Source organism: Aquila chrysaetos, chromosome 15 (assembly GCF_900496995.4).
Source record: "Aquila chrysaetos chrysaetos chromosome 15, bAquChr1.4, whole genome shotgun sequence".
In the NCBI taxonomy this organism is placed as follows: Eukaryota; Metazoa; Chordata; class Aves; order Accipitriformes; family Accipitridae; genus Aquila; species Aquila chrysaetos.
The window spans coordinates 20,935,931-20,960,673 of NC_044018.1; the positions used below are offsets into that span (position 1 = coordinate 20,935,931).

Here is a 24,743-nt window from a genome sequence, read left to right on the forward strand (position 1 = left end):
AAACTGGCAAAATGCAAACTATCCTTATTCCACTGGGTTTTATGTAGTTTTATTTAACTATTATCATCATGCCCCAGTCAGCTGAACCCACTGTTCTGTTTCATTGTTGCTGCCTGTCTGACTCCACATGTTACACCAGATATGAGCAGAGCTCACAGCAGTAGCCAGATTATTGCAGCAGGTCTCACAAAAATGGAAAGTTGCGTCAAGGTGACAAAATGTGATTGCTAACTTGATAATTCTGCAACACAAAACAGAAATTTGATTGCTTGATGTTTATACAATTAGAATTTCCAATACTATGTGCAATAAGTCACTTGTATGTACAATGAGGTTAGATTTCAAGTCCATTAGTTTTTACAGTCTCCACTCTTTAGATTCTACAAGTTCATAAAGACTCTTTAGTAATTAAAAATGGGAATAACAGAAAGAAAGATGCAAACCCATGACAGCTCATACACTTTACCCATATATGGTGTCTAAGAATTCTTTAAAGTATACTTAATAGATCTAAGAAAATGTATTACTGATTCACTGTACAAGTAAGCCTGACTGATCTGATTCCTTTCAAAGTTCAGGATATTCAGTTACACATCTCTGAGAACAGGAGTCTACATCTATTTGACTGTGAAGCTACTGCAGTCTTTACCATAAATAAATTGTTAATACTAATTATAATACATATATAAAAATAATACACACCTAGAAGCTATTAGCCAGTCACCATTGATCACACAATGATAGACTACAATGTACTCTATCTTAAACCAGTTTCAAAAGGAAAATACAGGAAAAGCAATACTGTATTAAATTACATTAAAAAAAACTAGAGAAAGCATGAATCAGTCTTAGAAAATCTTACTGAGAAGCTTCAACATCAATAGTACCTTTTCATAATCTGGGAGATTATTAGTATTGTTGCTAATATGCTGGGTCAACTGGATGATTTGATACATGGGTAGGAGAAAAAAATCCTTGCTTTGGAAGTGAAATAATTACCTATGGGATTAAAATTACTCTGTAGCTAATTATATCACTTTGCTTTTGAATTTATAAATGTGTTTGCATTTATTTATTCTCATTCTGTCTGGCACAGGACTTCTGTCCCTCTGACATTAACTTCAGCAAAAGCTTTGGTGGTATGAAAAAAATGTAACCTTTGTTAGAATGGAAGACAGAATCCAAAGAAAAATATAAATGGCCTAGATGTGGTGATGAGCCACTGGCATCAGCAGAACTTGCTCTTACTTAAGACTGTTGAGGAAGGCATGTGCTCAGGAAGAAATCAGGACATTCTTCAGTGTGATTTGTAATACACTGGACATTAGTCTCCAGCACTGAACGATCACTTAATCTTGTCTTTCAGAAATGTAAAGCTATGCTCTTGAAATGAGTTTCTGTGTATGTTTCAGTGAACTTGTTCAGGAAAGTCTTATTAAATCGAGTGATCTAGGATAACTTAATCTGAAAGTTATAAACACAGTGATCACAGCTGAGAGGTCTCTAAGCCAGTCAAAACTGTAAGAATAGTATTTATTACCACTGTTGCTACAGGAGTGCTTGTGTTAATAATGAAATCAAATCCAATTGACATGTTCACCCTATCTCAACAACTGAAGTGCAAATGCCTTCAGCTGATGCTTAGGTCAATACCAACAAATTCACTTCTCCTATATTTGAAAAATTTAAAGACTACAAAGATAGCTGACTAATTACATTATTTAGGATAGCACAAAGGTTGTACAGATATAAAAAAGAAGCAACTGCTTTATTCTATTATACTTCTAGCTTTGGAACTACAAAATAGTACTGTATCCAAACAAAGTAAGGTTGGAAATATGATTTGGCAGTGTTGTCATATAAGGGGTATTAAATTGCACAAGAAATATCACAAGTTATCAGGCATTTTAGGAAATCAGTAATTTAGTCTGTAAGGAGAATTTTACTCATGTAAATTCGGATATTTTACTCAAGGACCCAAAATAGTAAAATCGCTCATAGTAAAATTCCTGATAAGAAATCCCTTTTTTATCAGGTAACTGATGTATTTTCAAATATTACTGCATGATACAGCTTTTTTTTTTTTTTCAAATTCAATATATTTGCTTGAATCAGCAACTAATCTCACTGCTTAACTCCAAGCGACCTTTGAGGCTAGCCTATCAGTTTCACTGTTATTAGTACCTTGTATAATGAAAGTCCATTGGTGATTTATTCACATTATGAACTTACAAATGTTCAGTCCAAAATTTAGTTTGAGATAAATCTGTATGAGTCTCATCTCTCCCTCATGCTTAACATTACCTCTCATTATATACAACACAAATATTTTTCTAGATCTCTTTTATACATAAATATATGTATATTTAAGTATGCATATGTGTGCATTCATATACATATATATATAGGGAGAAAGAATGCACATATTTTTAGAACACTGTTGTTATTTCTCTTAAATAATATTACCGATTGTTTCCTCTAACATTAAAGCAGTGATTCTACAGAGACTACTTTCTTCATACCTTACCAGGTGTGTCAGTGTCTTCATGCCATTAATTGACTCAGCCAGGCACACTGCATATGGGCTTACTGTGATACAGCATTGCCTCTGGTTATAACTGCTACTCACTTTGAAGCTTCCTTGGACAAAACGTTACAAGATCTTAAAGATCTTCTGAAGAGAGATTTTCAAATTTGAGGTAAACAGCTGACCCCATAAAATTGTTGTTGCACTTGTTACTCTGCAAATAATACGGTTCATGAAAAACTACCCACAGTGTACAAAACTCTGCATATAAGTATTTTACATACAAACTCACTGCTAATCTTGATTGAAAGTCCCACGTCCTAAGAGGGGAGGAGATAGCTTTTCTTGTTGGCAATTAATTTCCTGAATTACTTTCCTTAGACCTGAATGCTTATATTAATTTTATTATTATCATGTATTTATTTTCTTGGTATGGTTTATTATGCTGTGTATTCAAGGAGCCTATTGTTGTTCCATATACCACAAAATTGACATAAAAACACCTTCTCTTCCTCACTGCAGAAATAATATCATAAATATCATACTGAAATATATCTAAGTACTGTAGATAGGAAACTTGAAACAGTCTTTCCGACAGGATACTGGCATGCCCAATCCATTCAATATTCACTAGGTATCAGCTGAAAATGGGTTACCAAGTTTCAGTATTACATTTCAAGCAAAAGAAGGACACCCTGAAGAAAATGCAGAGGAGAAAAACAAGCACAGTCTGCGATCTAGTAAAGCATGAGGCTGAACATGATGCCAAGCAAATGTGCTTAATCTCCACTGCAGCAAAGCGGGAGGAGACACTGATGAGTTCAAAAGATCGTGTCAGTGGCTCTCAGTCCTTTAAGGAGTAGGACTTGCACTGAGGGTCACAGTGCAGTGCTCCGTCTTTTCTTGTAGGAAAGGTTACATGAAATGGGTAGATTTATTCTAGAGAAGAGAGGAAACACATAGAAGCTTATCATAGAAACACAACAAATCTTCAAATATGTAAAAGAATGCCTCAGCAAAGAAAAGAACAAACTACTCCCCATGTCCTTGTGCACCAGAGAAGAAAATATGACTTTGTTTTTGATCAGCTAAGACCCTTAGTTCACGTTGCAAGGCACTGCCCACCACATGCAACGGTTCTACTTTTCCTTACTGAAGGGCCCCTTTGTTTTCCAGAGCAGTTCTCCAACTTGCCCAGATTAGTCCAAGGTCTGACACCGCCCCCAAAAGTTCCTTTTGCTAGATAAATGTCAGTGTCATACTTAACTGGGATAGACCACACTGATTTAGATCTTGTGTTATCATCACCATAATAAACATTACAAATCACTCTCTGCTTGCAACTAGGCACAGTTAGTCATACCATATAGCAGTGAATTACTGTGTGGGGAAAAAAATATCTGGTTTGTATTTTTTTATCCTCTGGGTTACTAAAGTTAAGTACATCAATAGATTTCCTATGTCATAGTTCTCTTTTCACAAGTAACTTTAAATATTTTGTTTACAACACAACTGTCTTGCTGCAGTAAAAAATATGTTTTCTGAAACTGTTACTTACCAGTAAACTTTCAAGTATGGGTCCTAAAGACTTGAAAAGATTCTAGATTTTAAATTTAACGCAAAGGCACATGGACCGTTTGGACATTTATAGAAAGGCTTAAAGATAGTGTGAGGCTAAAAGGATGAGCCATACTTATGTTTTAATCCTCAGTTTAAAGAGCATTTAATTAAAAAAAAAAAAAAACCACTATATATACGACAGTTCTATATAAGTAAATAACATAAATAAAAGTTACCTGCTTGGTCTTTAAATATTTTTGATATGACGACAGGCACTTTGTGCTCAGCACCACCCTGTAAAAGATGTGTATCAACCATGAGATCTCAATTAAGACTGAAGTAACTAGTTGTACTGAAAATTAAAAGAAGAAACGAGAAGTTATCCATACCTTTATGCTTAAGCCCAAGCCACCAACCGGTTGTCTACGAAGTGTAACAGTTCTGTGCTTTAAAAAATTGTAGAAAAAATAAATTTAGGTGAAAACACAATATCTGAATAAGCATAGATGATGTCTCTAAACTGTTTTTTACTTTTAAAAAATCAATTCTCAAAGGTAGCCTAGAGTCTGACTGATCAAGTTCAGTTCTGAAATATCATTCAACACGGATTTATAGGCAGTTACTTAATTCCTTACCACAGAGAGCAGAACTTGTGTATGAATTGTGCTTGCAGACTTTTAATGTTTTTGTATCGCTGAAGTGATATTCTTCCTAAACAGAAGTTTTTACATGCTTTTGCTTTGTTTTGACATGAGAAAACTATATGAAGAGCTTTGAGATGTGCATTTGCATAGCTATCATGTATGCACAATATTCTTATTTCCAATCACAAATACCAATGTTTTCTAATCCATATGTTCAGACCTATACCAATTTTTTGCAGCATATGCCAGAAGACTTTTAGTGATAGTCTGCTTCAAATGGTTATTTTCTTGCATTTCATGTTTAAGTGCATAAAGAAGATAAACATTTATCAATATTTTTCCACAGCAACCTATCATATGTTTAACAGTATGCTGAATTTGACATTTCATTAATGTGTAACTCCTGGTGCCTGACAACATAATAACAGCACTTCATCTGTTGACAATAATTATAGAGTTGAGGGGAACTTTTTTGCAACATGCTGAACAGTACTGCATAGAATGCCATCTTTACAGTAATTCCTGAAGATGTAAGATAAATTTTTTTTTTCTTTTTCTGTACATCTTATATGAAATATAGACATTATATATGAGATTACTCCTACAAGTATACTTGCTGACTGGTTGTTTTTTTATTTCATTAATTCAGATAAATGTAAATTTTTATTTCAGTAGTCAAGCCCATAATCTGATGTTAACAAGTTATTTTTAGTTTTTTTTCTAACACTCGCCTTACTAGACATATGTTCATATTGACTCAGGGGAAAGGGTAACACAATAAATCATAAATTTCAGTCTCATTTTAGGAGGGTAAAATTAATCCATATGGCAAAAAAAAGTTAAGAGTACTTTCACACATTTTCAAAATTTCTCTCTTCTGTTCCCATGAACATTATACTACACCAGTCTGTACTAAAAATGGAAAACTATTATATTATGACACATGGTACCTGATTTATATCAAAAGGTTTATATGATTCAATTTCAGATGATATAATTCAGGTTTATTGAAATCTGTGATAATTCGAATTGTTTCAGAGATTCTTTTCTTCTTTTGAACTGCATCAAAACTTTTGATCAAAATTATCATATGCATGGACAAAGTTCAGATCCAACCTGAATTAGAATACGGCTCTACCTTTAAATTCAGTGACTCATTCCCAAGAGTCATTTTCTATGACATAAATCCTGTCTGCTTATTTAATTCATGTTTCTCTCCATCTATACTTACACCCTGTAAACAAATTATCCCAATATATCCCATCACATAGGGATGATGGAAAAAATATTTTGACAGTTTAGATTGCTTTAGGATTATCAGACAGCAAATACAAAACCACTACATGGATAGCTTTAGCCATTTTATAAAAGACAAGCAAGGTATTATTTATTGACATCTTATACATTCAACTACAACTAATGTGTATTTTTATATGGTTGACAGGCATATTTCAAATAATAATACTGATGATATAATTGAGTTTGTAGCCCTATGAAGCTATTTATTTGCATCACACATTGTAATAATCCTGATATTTATAATTTCAGAGTTCATAGCATTGCTTATTTAAATATTCCTATTAAAAGACACTTTGAAAGAAGGTATTAAACATGCACCTAAATGTTTCCTACGTAACAGCTTTTTTAATTAGAGCTACATTTAAAAAATGCAAAAACTTCCTTCTTTTAAAGATATTCAAAGTAAAATGCCAAAAGCTGGGCATGATCAAGTGTCATAAGATCATTTACATATACTTATCTCAATCCTATGATCATATATCATTTGCTATGACTATAACTAGCGGTCATACAAGACCAAACATCACATTTCATTTTCTAGAGACAGATTATTGTTACTGATTTTGAATTTTAAAAAACTTGTACAGTGTACAATTCCAGAAGATTAGAAGAAAGCTAATACTGGGTCAATATTGAAAACACATAAATAGAGCCATAGATCTTCATTATATTACAGTGCTTTAAGGTCAGATGGTCATAAATCTGGCAATGAACCATTCATTCCATTATGGAATAACAGTAAAACCAGTTCATAAGGATTTAAAGAGGAATAATTTTAAAGGGGAAAAGTGTTATGGAAAATACCTTTTCAAATGACATGAATACTTGCTATGAAATTGCCAATCTTGACGACAGAGTACCAGTGTTGTAATAACCCTTATAAGGCAGTGATCTGACACCCCACAAAAACTCGATTAAAAACATAAAACAATTCAAAATAATATGGTGTATTTTAAGCATATGTAAATTGGCTAGTTAAAAGTTTCCAAATCAAAACGTAACTGAGATAAAGCTACTATTTTGTGGATGTGCTTCTTGTGGGATAGTGACAGTACGTGGTTTATTAAAAAAAAAAAAATAAAAAAAAAAATCAGTGATCTAAAAAAAAATTAATTGAAATTAATTGCAATAATGATTGTAAGGGACAACACTTGTGATAATGTAATGATGAACAGCACAGGTTCTAAGCATACAGCACTTAAAGGTCAAGGTCATTTAAGGTCATCCTTGTAATAAGGAAAACAGCTCAAAGAAATAGAGAAAAGCACTCTATCTGCTAAAAGGTGGTCTTGCAAAAACCCTAAACATATGAGTCATGCTGAGTATGAGAAAAACCTGCATTCCTGCACAAAGCCACAGCCAAAATCACTAGTGTAATCCTACATCATCAGGAAACTATTAAGAAGAAGCAGAGAGACTATAAATTATTTCTGTATCTGGCAGTGATCCACACACTTTAAATAATACAGCTAGTTCTGATACACTAATTTTGCAAATGATGCAAATAAATTGGAGAGGTAGCAGGCAAGAGCCACAGGAACGCCAAACAGCTTGAGAGATTTGTATAGCAGTGAAACAGATGCCAGGACTTAAATATATTTAGCTTTTTTTAAGCACTTTTCAGGGATGATCAAGCACAGTTTTAAAGCATCTTCCTTGGTAGAAGATGACCACACCTTACAGACAGATACAGTGAAAATTTCAATGACCTGAAGTGGAAAACAGACACATTCAGACTATAGACACAAGACAAGAATTTAAACTTTTGTAGTGTGACACACCATAACTGGATTTTTTAGAAAACTTTTTTTAATAGTAGTATGGCCTTGAGACCTTACAGTGTACAGATATTTCTTTTTTTTAATCTTTATTTAAAGCTCAATCTGTCATGGTATTTCATGAACACTAATTTAGTTCTAAACGTAGTATTACTAAAATACTTAGGGCTTTTTTTATGCTAGTAAGCAGTACAATATTGAGGTACATCTACATAAATTAAATTAGTTTCACAGCCTGCCACAAGTATCCTCATTCTACAGAGCAAGAATGGAGGCACACAAATATTTAGGAACAATTAATTCTATTTTAGTGATATGAAATGCCTAAATGCTTTTTCGAAGTATTTTTATGAACTTTTTCTGTTCAAAGTATCTTGTTGACCAGCTTCAGCCTTAGCTTTGAACGTCCAACATTTTAACATATCATAATTTCACATTAGAGGATGAGATGCACCTAATGCCTGATCAGCAGTGTTAATTTGGTGTTAGTTTATGTACATGATACATCTAGGATCATATTGCACCTCTATTTCAGGGGAAGGATCCTTCACCGCTAGATACTGAGACTACCCTTTTCTTCCTGTAACCCCTCAACTCATCCCCTGCATATCTTCCAACATAAAAGACAACACAAAGCCGAGATCCAAGAGACAATAGCCTGTATATTTCTAACTTTCTAATATTTGACTTTGCAACTTTATTTTAAAGGAGGAAATTAAAAAAAACATTTTTTGGGGAAAACCCACAAATTCACAGGGTTCACTATAGGCTACTTTTCATTTAGTCCTTCATTTGGACCCTTAAATTCATAATATAGATGCTCACTGCTAGAGCCAAAACATATAAAAATCTGTGGGTAATTTAGAGGAGACCTAACATTAGATACCTGCTGAAAGCAAGACACTACTGAATTCAGTTTCAGGTTTTGTAGGGAAATGTGCTAAACAGTAATTATTCTCTTTTATTTGATCTCTTCTCTCTGTCCCCTCTAACTTACCCTGTTGTGGTCCCATTCTCTTCTCAGGACCTTTCTTTGCTTTCATTATTCCCCATCTCGTAACTGAAAATTCAGGAAGGTATTTTTCACTTCTCTTTCAAACCAAAGAATGGACTATGTGTCTTACAATTCCATGGCTTACAAGCCATGCCTATGCTAAAATAAAGCAGGCCAGAGGATCTTCTCCAGCAAAGCAACACAGTAAAACTCCCGTCTACACTACTAAATTTTCTTTCCTTGAAAATGTTTTGACTATCATCCAAACTGCCTAACTGGGACACTACATGACACATGCCATCTCCTGATTTGGTCTGAGGCATTAAGAGACTTGTAACTTACATTGGCCAAAACGGAGACAGAGAGTACACCAACCCCCACTATAGACAATTTGGCACAAGTCAAAAATGTAGCCAGGGAGCACACTCACATAGAGTATAGGCAACTGTGGGCCGATGTTGAATGTGTGCTATGGCTGTGTTTTATTTTCTAGTAGAAATTAAGTCACATAGACCTGTGTATGATGGATTCCACAATAAATAAACAGAAAGAAAAAGGACACCAATATACATTAACTACATGCACAGATTTCTAATTATCCCTACAAGTACTTGGTAGCATTAGTAGTAATGTACAATAAAAACATACATGTAAAATAACAGACACCTTAGTATTAGATTTTATTTAAATTCTGATAGAAAAGCATGTAACATTCTGACAGCTGTCACAGAGTGAGACAAAGTCCTTGGTCCAAAGAACATTAAAAAAATTAATCTTAATATACTCTAAACAATGATGCTGTCACTATAGATACAATTCTAATAGTGTCACACTAATAAATAATTTTATAAACTATGTAATAAGTACACTAACACTGGTACAAAAATATTCTTATAATCGTAAGCCAAAAGTTTAGCCAAACTCAGGTTTCATGAAAGCAAATCCAGCTAACAACCCTATCTGCTAAAGCAGGATTTTCTGGTTGTGCACTCAAGTGACTACTGGTAACACAATTTCTGAATGTGGACTACTTTACTGGTAATGCTGCCTGTCTGCCTCTGCTTTTTCCTTCAAGCCGTCAGCTGTGCAGAGGTGGAAGGACAAGACTAACTGATGATATGTTATCAAGAAACTTCCATATTAGAACCTAATCTTCTACACAAATGTGGATTAAATATCCAACAGGTTTCAGCATGGTGAAGAAAACCTCTGTGAAAACAGAACTGTGTGCACATACAGTACTTTCAAATGCAGTCTAAAATAGGGAGCTGATTTTATAGAGGTGACAGAATAAAGTTTCCAGCAAATATTTGATTCCAGGCGCGTACACTGAAATTAACCTGAAATTTTCATAAAGTGATCTATAGGGAACAGAAATCTGTAATAATGCCGATGCCCAGCCACAGGTGTAAAGCAAGGAGGCAAAGGCAATGACAGAAGCAGATGTCTGGCTGTCCAGAGAATGTGTTAGTTGAGAAAAGCTCAACAGAAAGAGAAAGCTACAAATCTTTTGAACACAGAAACCACCTTCAAAGGACTGTCTTTCCATCTCTTCTCATAGAAGAAAAGAAGGCAGAATTATGGAAGATAAGAGTTATCCAGTTTACTCTCTTAGTATCAAAGATAGGAGTACCTTCCCCAGAGGAAAAGGGGATACATACCCGGCTCATTGAGAAGATTTTCAGGTGTAATCCACAAATCACATCTTCTGGCAGGATGTAACAGGTTGATGATGTGGGAAGTAATTCCCTTAGTAGTTCTCGTAATGGACAATGTCAATGTACTTTCTTGATACACAAATGCCCTTCCTAAAGCAGAGATCCCAGACAGCTGTAATGTTGGTAGATGACCATCAAGCAAATAGACAGATACATTATGACTCCAGGGAGAAGACTCCAAAATGTTTGAACAAACAAGTGCAAAGTGGCACATCTCACAGCCCAAAAAGCACCAGGCAGGTTTGGTCTGCATTTGTACCAAAAATGTAGGGACATACAAGAAATAAGTCCTAGGTATGAAAATTAGGCAGGAAGAAAGGAAGCTAGAGACCCGGACTTCTAGAGTAAGATTCTCCAGAACTCTTCCCAGTAGTCTCTTTCAGGCTGGGGAAACAGGCAAGGTTTTAATCCCTTCCTAAAGAGACGTCTCACGGGAGATGGATTTAGGTTCATCAGAAATTGGGGGCATTTTTGAAACAAAGGGAGCCTGTACAGGAGGCACAGACTTCATCTGAAGTGTAAAGGAACCAAAGCTGCTGGTACTTCAAATTCAGGAAGGCCACAACTAGAGTTTTAAACAATGGAAAAGTTGACAGGTACAGAAAACAGTATAATTATGGATGACGCTTCTATTATGGATATAAACAGAGATATTCTATATCCTGAGTGAAGGACAGGCTAGGGAGGGAATAGTACAAATAGGAAATGTAAAAACAGAGGTATAAACACTCTGGAGAGGTAGAAAAAACTCTAATACTGGGATACAAAGTATATAAGAAAGGTAAAATAGGCTAAATAAGCAGCAGAGTAAATGCCTTGTGCTACACTGAACTTAAGACTCAAATAAAACTAATAAGGCAACTACCTCAACAAGTAAAACAGATTCCAGGCTAAATACAAGGAAGAGTCTTTTCTAGTGACTACTCAACTAGGATGATAACAATGACTCAGATATGCAAAGAGGCAACAGGAATGAGAAACGTAACAGGTGGTAACAGACTTCCCTTAACCTCCGTTAGACTGGACAGATGGACATAACGATATAATGCAGTCAATAAAAAGCAGGTCTCTATCAGTCACTGCTTCACGGAACTCACAAGATTAGACTGAGTATTTGCCCTAGTCTTGAGTATAGCATGCAGGATCTAGTTAAATTGTTTACAGCTGAAAAGCTACCGTGTAATAGCAACTGCTATGTACTTTACATTCAACATTTACACAACTGTGACCCCAATAAGGGAACTATGCAAAAGCGAGGAAGCTTGTTGAAAAGGAAAAATAAAGGGGGCAGCTAAGAAAAAACTTTATAGGCAGTGTGAAGAGTACTTAAGGGTACCACACTGGAAGCACAGACCCAATGAATGCCACTTATTAGAAAGGCTTAATTAAAAGGAAAACCGCATGGCTAAAGAGGAGGTTAAGGGAGGTTATTACAGGTAAAGAGTGATGGACATCATATTCAGATGAAGACAAGAAAAAGGAACATAAGCAAATAAAATTGAAAAACAAAATTAGGCAGCAACTGGAAACAGAGTTCCAAAAACTGCCAACAAGAATAAAAACTAATAATAAATCTCAAAATCTATCAGGAGCAGGAGGTCTGCCAAAGAAACCACAGGGTCAATTTATGATCAAGATATAAAAGGCATACTCAGAGTAAATGAGGTTACTGAAGAGAAGATAAATGAACACTTTTCATTAGTGTGAAAGAAACTAGAGACATTCCTCCAGCTAGCACAAAGGATGTATGGATCTGTCTGAATTTGAAACCACTTTAGAAGCAAATTGACTAAATAACAGTAGCAAATCACCAGGGTCAGATAGCATTCACCCTAGTCTTAAAGGAACGCATGGATGAAACAAAGCAGGAGTACTGGACTGATACTCCTCAATAAAGCCTTGATACATGAAGACTACAACACTGAAAATAAAATCCCATTTTTTCATAAAAGGTTCCAGTTAAGGCTTAGGAAACTTAAGACCTGCACTAAACAAATTAGAACTATAGGGGAAAAAAACCCAAAATCTATAGACAGTGAGAAAAACTATAACAAAGAACAGAATTGGCAGATACTTTGATGAACTTACCTATCTTGGAAGAGATAGTGTATTTTTTAAAGATGAGTTAGGGGAACATAGGAACCATGAGGGAAGAGCCTTGCACAGATATATTACTAATTAAAATTAGAAACTAGATGGAAAACAAGGGGATGGATTAAATGCGTAATCTCTCAATGGAAAAGGTCACTAGTGAAGTTCTACTGTTGCGTATATTGCAACCTGCATTATTTAAAATACTCGTGAAGAATTAAAAAAAAAAAAAGGATGAGCAATGAGATTACCTTTGCTGCTTACTGAGACAGGAAGCATAAGCAAAGTGAAAATATTTGCAGAACATCTTACAAAATATTAACTAGGCAACAAAATAGCAGACAAAATACAATAGCAGATCAAAGCTTGTGAGAGATTATTTTTACCATGTACATTATTTATATAAGGAATTAGGATTGATTCTAAATCAGTCATTCCTATTAAGGAGTAAGACCTTGGGTTAAAGTAGATGGTTCCATGACAGCATCAGTGCAGTGCTCAGTAGTGGTCAAAAACACGAATCAAATTTTTCAAAGTCTTAGCAAAAGAACTGAGACCAAGCAAAGAATGTCATTATATCCCTGTAGAAATCCAAAGTTGACCCCACCTTGAAAACCGTATACCGTTTTGGTCCCTTTGTACCTGAAACTGCTAGAAAAGGTTCGGAAAAGAACAATAAGGATGATGGAAGCACAAACCCGCTCCTGTACAAGGAATAACAGAACAGGCTATAACTCTTCCTCCAGGAAACGAGACAGACTAGGGATCTGGAAGCTTTTACAATACAGTAAAAGTTGCACAGAAGACAGTGAATGGGATCAGTTTTTACAGCCCTTTCCAGTACAAAAACTAGGAGGCATCCAATGATACTATTAGGAACTAGGATCAGAACAATCAAAAAGAGATGATTCTTTGTGCAATGTATAGTAGATTCCAGAGTCTGGTGAGAAAAAAATTCTGAATGTTGAAAGTCTACATGTGTTCAAGGAGATATCAGACAACTACAGCAAAAATAAATCTGTTAAGAGCTAATACAGAAACTGCATTTTGCTCAGGAAGGCACTGAATAACTTGGGGGAGGGAAAGTGGTAAGAGAAGCACCACATATTCTTGCCCTGTTTGGCTTTTCTAGTGAAACATGAATGAATGCTGTTGGAAAAAGGACAGTGGGCACAGCAGATTTTAGGTCTGACTCAGTTCTGAACTTCTTATGTAACGACAATAATTCATGACTACTACATCTGGACAGAAACCCACACTAGCTTTGCAAGCAACTATGAAAGAAAATCCTACTCCAGAACTTCTTGCTAAAATTGAATTGCAGTATTTGTGGGAAAAAAACACTATCTTTTTGTGACATTAACAATAATGTCATGCACATACGCAGCTGAAAACCCTGTGTTTATGTCTCAGTCAAACTTACAAACAACGTATTTCACTTTTTAGTTGCCTGCAGGCTAGATATAATTTTCTTTTCAGGTTAATTTATTTATTCTTTGAGGCTAAAGTGAGCCAAACATCTGTATCAGTCTTAAAAAAAAAACCCAAAACTAAAAAAAATACAGAGGTACAGCTGACAGTATGATGGCTGTATAATTTTATTTCATTATAGGCAAGGAAAACTCTTTAGAAAGTGTTACTAATTATCAATCTGAACAGGAAAGCTGAAATTAATACTTTTTTTTGCTTTTTAACTAGCATTTTGTTTTGCTAATGATATATTTTAATAGTATCTACAGTTTATTAAAACTCTTCATTCTGAAGGCTTCCAAAGTACTTGATGTGTATACTATAATGATCACTCATTCCAGTTGTGCTACAAAGCAGAAGTAATTATGTTCCCCCCATACCAGGCCTGTTTTGTTTTGTTTTCTGTTTCTAGGAGATTAGAAGAAGAATAAGTGCCTAGCATGAAACTTCAGGACACATTTGAATAGACAGAACGTAGTTATTAAAACTGTAACTAGCCAGGATACCAACATGAAATATTCCTATCTTTCTGAGACCTTTTATTGTTGCAAGTTGTCAAGGATTTTATTATCTGTTTCTCAAAGCGATACTGGGTCTGTAATACCCACTGCTATGTTTAAGAATTAGGGTAACAATTTGGCCATGACATTCTCTAGTATCTAAGTTCTGAGAAACAAATGCGTTGACCAGTGTCAAACGTACCAGCAATGAAAAGAGAAGGCAGATTTACCCGCTAAGTGTTTGACAGGCGGTTTGATCTGCTTTTATGTCAAGCAGTTCTTTGAGCAAGTCGCCTGGCTGTCGCTTTTGGACTTAGTCTACGGTGGAAGAATATGTATTTTGGAAATGTATTTTCTCTTTGAATGGTAAATTGTAAACCTGAGAAAGCCACTAAAATTTTCACTTTTGTAATGCTTTAAGTATTAAAGAAAATTCATATTGCCTAATTGCACACGTCTGAGTAAAGCTTTTGTCTTGTTCCGAACCATGAAAACATGGGAGCATATAGGTGTTGCTGAACAAGCTTGGATTTGTTCAAAGACAACCAAACTGCATTTAAGAAAGCAGCCTGCTCTTTGTGAAATCCTAAGATTTACAGCCACTGAGCCGCTAGCTAGGTACAAACTCAAAAGCAATTTTTAGGGACAAAATTCGCATAGCTGCAACAGTGGAAGTATAGAATTTAAATTCTGGGTTAGAATATTTAGGTGTGATCAATCTGTCTTCCTCTCAGTCACTATCACCCTCGTAGAGTAACATTTACTTTGCAGGAGAGCCAGAGCACAACCAATCGGTTTGTATCTTGTCAAAGCATATAGCTCAGAGACGGGAGCTTTATTTCAAAACAATATCATGTTCTGTGCACTGGGGCAAACAACTGCACTGCAGAACGAGCTGTTAAAGATGTGAATAAGCATAAAAGATTTTGCCCCAACTGAAGATGCTGATAGCCATAGTCCACAGATGAAAGCAATGCAAGTAATATATTCTTAAATTCAGCCTGTATCTCTTGCTTATGTGTAGTTCCCAAGGGTGTTAGAAATCCAGGGAAAGCCAATTCCAGAAGAGCTCTGGACTGAAACAGCAGATGTAACTATAGAGATGGGGGGAGAAGAGCCTTAAATGGTTTCAGTCATCAATATTGAAATAAAGACCAGTGAGGCAGAAACTTTCAAGATCTCCAAGAATGATGCCAGACAAGAATATATTGAAAAACAGATACAATATAAATTTTAAAACATGTAAGACACAGACATCATACAAAAGAACACCATGCAAACAACTATATAAAGAAGAGGCTGCTTGGTAACAGGAGGTGTACTGCAAAAGAACACCATGCCAACAACTATATAGAAAAGAGACTGCTCAGTAACAGAAGGTGTAATGCTGCTTGTAACAGCTACAAAGAATGATATAGCTGAAAAAAATCCTATTGTTTTAATAGTTTCAAAATAAATGACACTTTCAAATGTAATTTGGAGAACTATATGGTCAAATGTCTATCTTTCAGGTATGAGATAGCTCTTGACATAGAAAACTTTCTAGATTCTTTTAAAACACAGTGACTCAACAGAAAAGTTTATCTCTGGAAATGTCTTTTATGTCTTGGTATTCATTCATATGAAGTGACATGATTGGAGCTTAATGGGCAACATGAGAGGGCAATTACAGTCCTTATTTCTGGTACTGTTTTTTAGGGAGATTTTATATCCACCTGTCAATGCCTACCCATTATGTCATTATTACCAGGTTGTTAACACCTAGGACTGGCATTTGTGGTAAAGGATCTTTCATTAGGAAAAAATATTATATCTATCTATCTATCTTAATGAACAATGTACTAAAGGGATTTCAGAAGGACATTCTGCTTGAAGCACTCCACACTCATTGATATAAACGGATATATTTGGAAAAAGATTCTATATGTACCATACTTCCCTTTTCTATGCCAGCCTTCATGAAAATATTAATGAATACATATATTGTTTCCAAACATCAAACTGAAGCACACAGTAGAAAATGCTGGAACACTTGAAAAAGCCCATGTTCTTCAGATTTTTGTTGAAACTGTTCTAAGAAACAAGCCCATTCAAAATACCTAGAACATTCCTAGGTTGGAAGACAAAGATCCCCATCACTTTGATTTTTCCCTTCTACTTATCAGTAAGACCACTGTGATGATTCTACCAGTGTCCTCCTGGGCTGCCCCGTCCCCCTGCCATGGGGCAGAGAGGTCATGTGGGGAACTGTTGCGCTGGCTTCTCTCCTGGGTGGGCATCTCCCCCACTGCATGGTCTGGATGCCAAGTGACTTGTCAACATTAAATGTAGCCACGACCAAACATGACTTGGTACCTGAGCCCATCTAGTCCCCACGCTCAAACCACAACAGACTATTACCTTAACAGATAACAGATTATTCCTTAAGCGAGGTAAGTGGCTAAAGAGGAAGACAGGAAGATGTGAACAAAGAAAGCATTCATTGCTGTACTTTTCAGAGTTGTTCAGCATACTTTTTTTTTTTTTTTAATTAATAAATAAACTTTATTCCCCACTACTACAGTTGAATCTGTCATTTATTGGAGAGAGTAGGCCTCCTTACTTGTTGAAAGTAAGAAGTCAAATTTACTACAGGTACTACATGGCAGGTTGACAATAGAAAATAAAGGCCAGTCTTAGGCACTGATGGCAATAACAGCAGAGCTTGCCACCCAGGCCCTTGGGAAACACGCAGGGGAAAAGAAACAGCAGAACAAGAAAATGCAATATGAAGAGTTAAAAGAAAAGCCTGCAACCTGTCCTGCATGGACGCAAGGGAAAAAACAGTCTGATACCAGAAAGGGTAAGAAGATAAAGACAGGTACTTAACATACCAGCCATATCTTATCTTTCTTTTCTTCAACAACTCTTGAAGCTACCACAAGCAAGTTACAAGATAAAAGAAATGATTGAAGAAACAGATCTTGTAAGAATGTGAGACGCAGTAAAATGTATCATGAAATGCAGACATCCCGCTGGTTGCTACATATCCAAAAAGAACAAAAGAGGACGTGATGAACAAGGATATGTGAAATCTTTCAGGAATTTTTCTCCTTGAGATGGGGATTTCCCAAGAAGAGGATTTTCTCAGCTCACACCCTCCACCTCTCCAGCCCTAGAGCTTCCTCAGCAAATTGTTCTGCATGTATTTAACATCCTGCCACATACAGCGATTTGCAGTTCTGCTCACACAACCCTCACTTCTCAGTGATCAGCAGTGAATTTCCACCCACCCAGAGGCTGCAGGTTGCAGTCCACCCATTGGCTGACTCTCTTTGTAGAAATATAGATTTTAAACTACAGTAGAGGCTGCTCTTGCCAAAATTATGTCTAAATGGAATTCAGAAGAAACTCCATACTGAGGAAAAAGAGTGTGCGCAGCACTCTAATGAGAGATGGTGCTGGATTATGATTAATCACTGAGTCTAACAATATAGGCATCTATGCGGTAAGGCTAGAACCCCATAGCCTTATGCTGATATGTAAAGATATCATACGACATATCTTACAGCACATCAGATGAACTCCAGTGCCATCACCTAGGACTGGGACACAGAGATTCCTTCTTCCAGTACATGGCAGTCCAGAGTCAAAGAATACTTAACTAGAAGCCAAAAAGCACTGAGTTTTGATCACTTCCTTACTCACTACTAGTTACTACTTATATATGAGCCACAGCCTTTATTAAAAATCATGAGTATATACAAGTCTTAGTAAATCAGTGCATCATGAGGAAAATGTAAACGTCACACAGTTAGCTACTTCGGTCAGACTGAATGTGCCGTATCTCTGCATTTCCACAAGTCATTAATACTGCCGTCTCAGGAAATGTAGCCAGCAGCATCTTATAACTAACTAGGTAAACAGTCAAAGAATACATTGAAAAATAATTTAACAGCTTTTCCATAAAACTACGTTGGGGGTGGGTGTCACTCAAAGAACTTTATTACAAGTAGGATTTGCTATATTATTGGTTATATGTCTGGTTTTCAGGAAAAGCTTTTTGCTCAAAGGGTGCCTGTATAAACTTTAGTCACAAGTCTGTATCATTTTTAATAGACTTTAATATTCTTAGAAAGAGTTGCATTGGTTAAAAAGACAGTGTAACTCAGAAAGTGAAAAAAATTATGGAGACAGCGGAAATTTAAGCCAAGAAACCTCAAGAAAGAGAGGGAAAGACACAAATTAGTCCTCCACGGCATCACATGATACCTCATTCTCCACTTCCATGAAGTGAAGGCAAGCTGTAATAAGGAACAGGTAGACAGAAAGCAAAAGATTATTTTGAATGTGAAAGAGAGTTTTGAAACTTAACTTCTTGCATTGCACAGGATCTCACCTTTTCCCAAAAGGACAGGAAGAATGCAGCTATAAAAATCGACGGAGGCATGCCAGTTGCTGTCGAGTTTTCTATAAAGACAGCAGATCTTTTCACATGCTAGTGAAGATCTGGGACAGCTGCAGAGAATCCTTACTAAATATGGTAAAATAACATATTTTTATCAGTTTATCTTATAACTGTTTCTATTACTATAGATAAAAGCTTTGGGGGGGGTTGGTTTTTTTGTTTTGGTTTGGGGTTATTTTGGGGGGGGGTGTGGTTTTTTTGGTTGTGTTTGGTTTGGGGTTTTTTTAGAGTAAAATGAAGTCACTCATTTTATTTTCAAAGCCTGCCAACCTAAAGAAGGATTATACAAAAACCAGAACCAGATTGTCCTCACAGATGCACAAAGAAAAAGGATGAGAGGCAACAGTCACGACTTGCAGCAAAGGAAATTCCAACTGAGCATAACAACAGGAAATAATTTCACAGTGAAAGTGGTTAAACATTAGAGGAGGCTGCCCAGAGAGCTGGTAGCATCTCCATCCTTGGAGGTATTCTAAATGTGAATGGACATAGCCCTCAGCTACTTGCCCAGACTTGGAACCTATCCCCACTTTAAGCAGTGGGTTGAATTAGATGACGTCAACAGGTCCCTTTCAATCTAAATCATTACGTGATCTATTCTAGTCAAGATGACTGTGACAAACCCCATGGTATTTTATTCTCCAGCATGTGGTGATCATATTAAATGTGCCTGAAACATATTCAGTCTCGGTATGACTTCACAAGAATGTTCAGGAACTCCTCCCCTGAGTTGTAAGATGCTTAATTTGGGACAGGAGCTCTCTTTGGCAAGTGATATGAGAGGACCTGGGACTCAGACTGTTCTCAGACTGATGATACAGATTACGTCTATGCAGATCATCTACAAATACGGATTTCCAGAATTACTAATAAGAAATATAGAACCCTGTGTCAAGATATGATTATACTTCTTCCTTTCCGCATTAAAAATAAGCTGATTTCTTTCAATTAAAAAGGCATCCTATAACAATGAATTATAGCTAAATTCTGCCAGAACACAGCTGTTCTTCATTTGAGTAATTTCATTTGCATTCACTTTGCGCAACATTTCACACATTGGCTGGTGTGAAGACAAAGATGAACAGTAGAGATTGCACCCATCAATATCCCACATACCGTAACTAGAAAGGCTCATGCTTCCATCACAGTCAGAATTTTGCCCCTAACAGCTGAAGAATTTAAACTGCTATGCAAGCTCTCACAACATACACAGTTGCAATTTACCAGTCCTGACAGTCTGTCATGGCTCCAGGTGTAATAGTTTAATTGAAATTTTAATAAAGGACACTTATATTTGTCCATATGCCTGGTTTACTGATGTTGCGCTGCCTTTCTTCTATCCTGTTGGTATAAGCGCTTACCCTCAGCTGGGCTCTTCCCATGTCTCAGGGAGAGATTGTTTTTCAGGGATAAACAGGGATAGTGTCCTTTGCATTCTTCTGATCTGTTACATTTATTAGCCTTTCTACTTAAGCTACTTACTCTTTTTATCTTTAATAATAAAAGTTTTTTCTCATGCTGATGAATACTCAATATTTATTACTTGTTTTGTGATAAAAACTTTTAACTATTCTCAAAGTGACAGCAACACGAGCTTATGATCTTTCACAATAAAGATCCTAAAGAATGACTTGATAGCTATCTTCTAAATATCTAGGTCAGCTTTCCAGAGCATGGAAAACAAATAACAAATGGTTAAATAATGTATTTTCTCCATACAAGTGATCTTAGTTTCAAAAGGAAGAGTCTTTCTTAATCACCCACTTGATGTTTCCAAAAAGACAGCAAATGTTAATTATTAGCTTTTTTAAAAATAATTTTGGACTAAAATACCATACCAGCGATGGCAGAACAGGCACTGGGCAAACAGTAATATTAGTAGTTATCTAGACAGAAATTTCCTTGGGTTAAAAAAAATTAACTTTCAGACTTTAATGCAGATCTGTTCCCTAGAGGTTTGCTAAAATAACATTCTTCTCTGTCCTTATTAGCATCTGAGTTATAAAGAAAAAGCCATAGCAGTCTCATCAGGGATTTAAACAGTACTTTCAGGCACTGTTTCTATTTTTTGAATCAACAAAACAACTAATCTTGCTATTTTTCTTCCCTATTCACCTACCTTGCTTCATTCTGATGAAGTCCAGCTAAGACACAGCTTGTGAAGCTGGACAGTCGGGTACCCAGGATGCAAAGGTTTTTGTTATTCTAATTCTGTTAGACTCACATAAGCCTCTGAGGCGTCCTCTTCCAACGAAGATGCCAGGAGCCTGCATTAGAAACCTATTTGCCCGACCACTGACCAAGTCAGAGACAATTCAGCTCTGTGAGGACTGATTTTGATAAAAAGCCAGATGCATTTATGTTCTTTTACTTACTTTGGAAATGGAATTAGCAGGAAAAAAAAAATAAAGAAATATTATACAAAGTAAGAGAAAAAAAATTGCTTATGAAAAGAGGAGAGGCATAAAACTGTGGGCTGACAACAGGAGAAGGATGATAGCAATATACATGGAAGAAAAACAAGGAATATTAAGGGTGAGGTGCTGTAAGAAATTAATTTTAGCATGTTGAATGACAAAATGTTAAAGCAAAACCATACCTTAATGAAGCATAAAGTATAAAAATAAATGCCTCCCTGTTTCTCCTTTAACTGAAAATGGATCTCTCCCTGTCTGTCATACAATTAATTTCTTTCTGTGAATATTGTTAAACTTTTAATCCGGGGGGGAAGGGGGGGGGGATATCTTCTGTTAAAAATACTTAGAAGTTAGTGAAAAATGTCTATTTTCAATACACCATTTCTGTCAATACCTTTGGGCTTGGCTTCTATGTGCATGCACTGATTCCGATGAACCCATACATTCTCCTTTTCCCTACAAATCTGAACACCCCAAACATAACTCTAAGTCACAAAGACTTGCTTAGAACGCTTGGGTTTGACAAGTCTGAAGTTCTGAAATACATCTTGGTGGAAAGATTGCATGTTTAATCACATAAATATAAAATATATAAATATTGTATATAGTTATATAAAATCATTTTTATAAATGTAATAGTATATTAGAAAACACTGGAAAATATTATTTTGCACAATGGTTCCACTTCCAGAAGGATTTTTACAGATATTTAAAAGCCATGTTATCTACTGTGAAAAATGTTAATACTAAGGAAAAGAAACAGTTGCCTTTACATTACTTCTTCTATACACACCTTGAATTTCACAAACCATGCTCTTCTCTCCCATTATTCTACATCCAAGTCCAAGACAGCAAGAACTAGTGAAATGGGCTGAATGCCATTCAATTACAAAAAGCCAGCTCTACAATTTCTCATCAAAGGTGGAGCTTTCTCAGTGCTTGAAAGTAGTGCCTAAATGAATGGCAGATGGCAAAATATGAAACAAGAATAGATCTAGATGATGGTAGTAAAAGATATTTTATAGTGAAAGCCTTTATCCTTGGGAATAATCTCTACTGCTGAAAGTCCAACCCACAACAGTAGCACTAGCAACCACTGATGTCTTTGCCAGTCCTCATTGTAGCACTCAAGAACTGGACAGGACTGGCAGAGCTAATTATGCACAGCTGCAAATCCTGTCCTCAGTACTTCTCAGGATCAACGAACCTGTCAGCGAAAGGGAGGCTGGAAGCAAATGCATCCCACGAATACTGTCCCACAAAACTGGCTGGAGAACAAAGTATTACCACAAGTAGACACAGAACTTTCTTTTTCAATATTTTTCCATTCAGATATCCCACCTAAGAAGAAAAGTTACTCTAAAAACAAAAGATTTTTTTCCCCTCCTACATGTTTGAGGTGACTACAGAAAGACAGCAAACAAGTTTTTTCTATTTTTGTCGCAAATGAACTAGTTTGATGAATGGCCATGTGTAAAATAAAGATTAACTATGAATACCTGAGAAAGAAAAAGTATAGAAAGAAGGAGAATAAATCAGTAAGACAATGTGATTGTTTATGACTGCTATAGAATTGACTTTCAGGTTACAATTTTCTATTAATATTTTGAATCATACACCACAGGGATGAAAATTATATTCTTTAACCACTTGAAAAGTAAAGCATTTATCTCTTTGGAATTTATCTTGTGTAGCTGTAGTGTAAAACTTCAGAATTACCAAAAATAGTGCTAGAGAACTACCACCTATTCCAGCCTGATTTCAAATTCTGGTTTTGAGCTCCTATATATTAGCAATTTATACACTGTAAAAAAGACAGTGTTCATCTTCGTGTTATACTCAATTGGCCTTTATATTAAATGCTAGTGTTCCAAAAGTTTTTATTTGGTTCAAAGTATAATACAGAAAAAGCAAGTATTGCCATGAAGCCACAGTTTAGTCCATTTTTCTCATTAGAGTTTGACAACAGAAGCCCATGAGGTTTGAAGATAACACTTTGAGAAAGGGACATCTTGGGGAGATCTTGCAAGGGACATGGAAAAGCAACAGATTGGAGCCTTAAAATTTAGTTTTTAGTTACTTCAGTGAGAAAACTTAAGGAAAATAAGGAGATAATGTTAACAATGTTTTCCAGGAAAGGTCAGCTTGGCAGGACTGCCCATGCTATCTATCAACAGTATGAGCTTGGAGAAATCCCTTCTGAATGGATTTCATACCTAGAGCCACATAATACTTTGCAACTCAAACCTAAATTAACATCTGAATTATACTTAAAATTCCCTCACTTTTACACATTAACACTACTTCTGTAACCTGGAAAAACTGTCTCTGACACAGTCCCAAGAGTCACTCCTCTCCAGGCTTACCCACTGTGTAATCATTACTGGTCATGAAACGCAACCAAGGAACGTCAGCTCATTTTGTACGCAGTGGCTGCATATCCCAGTTCTGCCTCCTCTGCAGGGACTCTTACTTTCCAGAATTTCTTTCAAAATCCAGCTCCTCAGGTATTATCAGAACTTGTGTTCCTGTCCTGTCTTCCACCAGAAAATACTATTTAGGGTACTGAAAAAATGTAGGAATAAAATGCATCAAAACCAAATCAACCCAAATCTTGGTATTAAAAGGAAGAGGCAGACCTGGTGGGTTGTTTGGGGTGGTTTTTTGTACTGCTTTAGTTTGGGCTTTGATGGGGGGGAGGGGTTTGGTTTTTGGGGTAGTGGTTTTTTGGTTTTTTTTTTTTTGGGGGTGGTGGTGTTTGTTTGGGTTTTTTTCTTGAGTGATGTTCAATACATATACAGATTTGATATGCATTTTCTCAGATGCAGCCAGCCTGTGCTGATTCAGTCAAGAAGTAATCTGGGACTAGGTAGGAAAGAACTTCAGTTCTTTTTCTATGAATGTTTATAGACAAGGCATCTAAATACCATTGAGTCCAGAGCAATTGTATACTTATATGCACAGACACTATATATTGCAGTCACGTGATATTTTACTATGACTCTTGCAACCACAATATGCACAAAACTTACCAGCACTACCAGCAATGTCTGCAATTAAAAGCTGCAGTTTTTCATGCTTCTCAGTGAAGTAGAAAGTATATTCAAGCTGATGATTTTCAACTGAGGCTTATATTTATTTCAGCAAGCCAGCCAGAATCAGACATGCCTTTCACTTCACTGAGTGGCCTCCCACTAGTTGCCAAATGATGCAACCTTTTTGAACATTTTTAAGAGCAAGTCATGTTCCACAGAGTTCCATGGACAAGTTTTGAAACCAGTATATAATGTTTCTAAGT

General features: G+C 36.0%; 1 protein-coding gene across 2 annotated transcripts in view; it reads right to left on the reverse strand.

Moving 5' to 3' along the window:
* The window catches only part of SNTG2 (syntrophin gamma 2), a 299,806-nt gene that overhangs the window by 144,781 nt on the left and 130,282 nt on the right, over positions 1-24,743 (reverse strand). The window contains exons 3-4 of one of the 2 annotated variants that reach the window (XM_030038043.1): positions 4,477-4,533; positions 4,324-4,381 (exon numbers count right to left, since the gene is read on the reverse strand). In XM_030038043.1, the coding sequence (XP_029893903.1) occupies positions 4,324-4,381; positions 4,477-4,533 (115 nt within the window). The remainder of the gene's footprint in view (positions 1-4,323; positions 4,382-4,476; positions 4,534-24,743) is intronic. The other variant, XM_030038044.1, reaches the window with a different exon arrangement.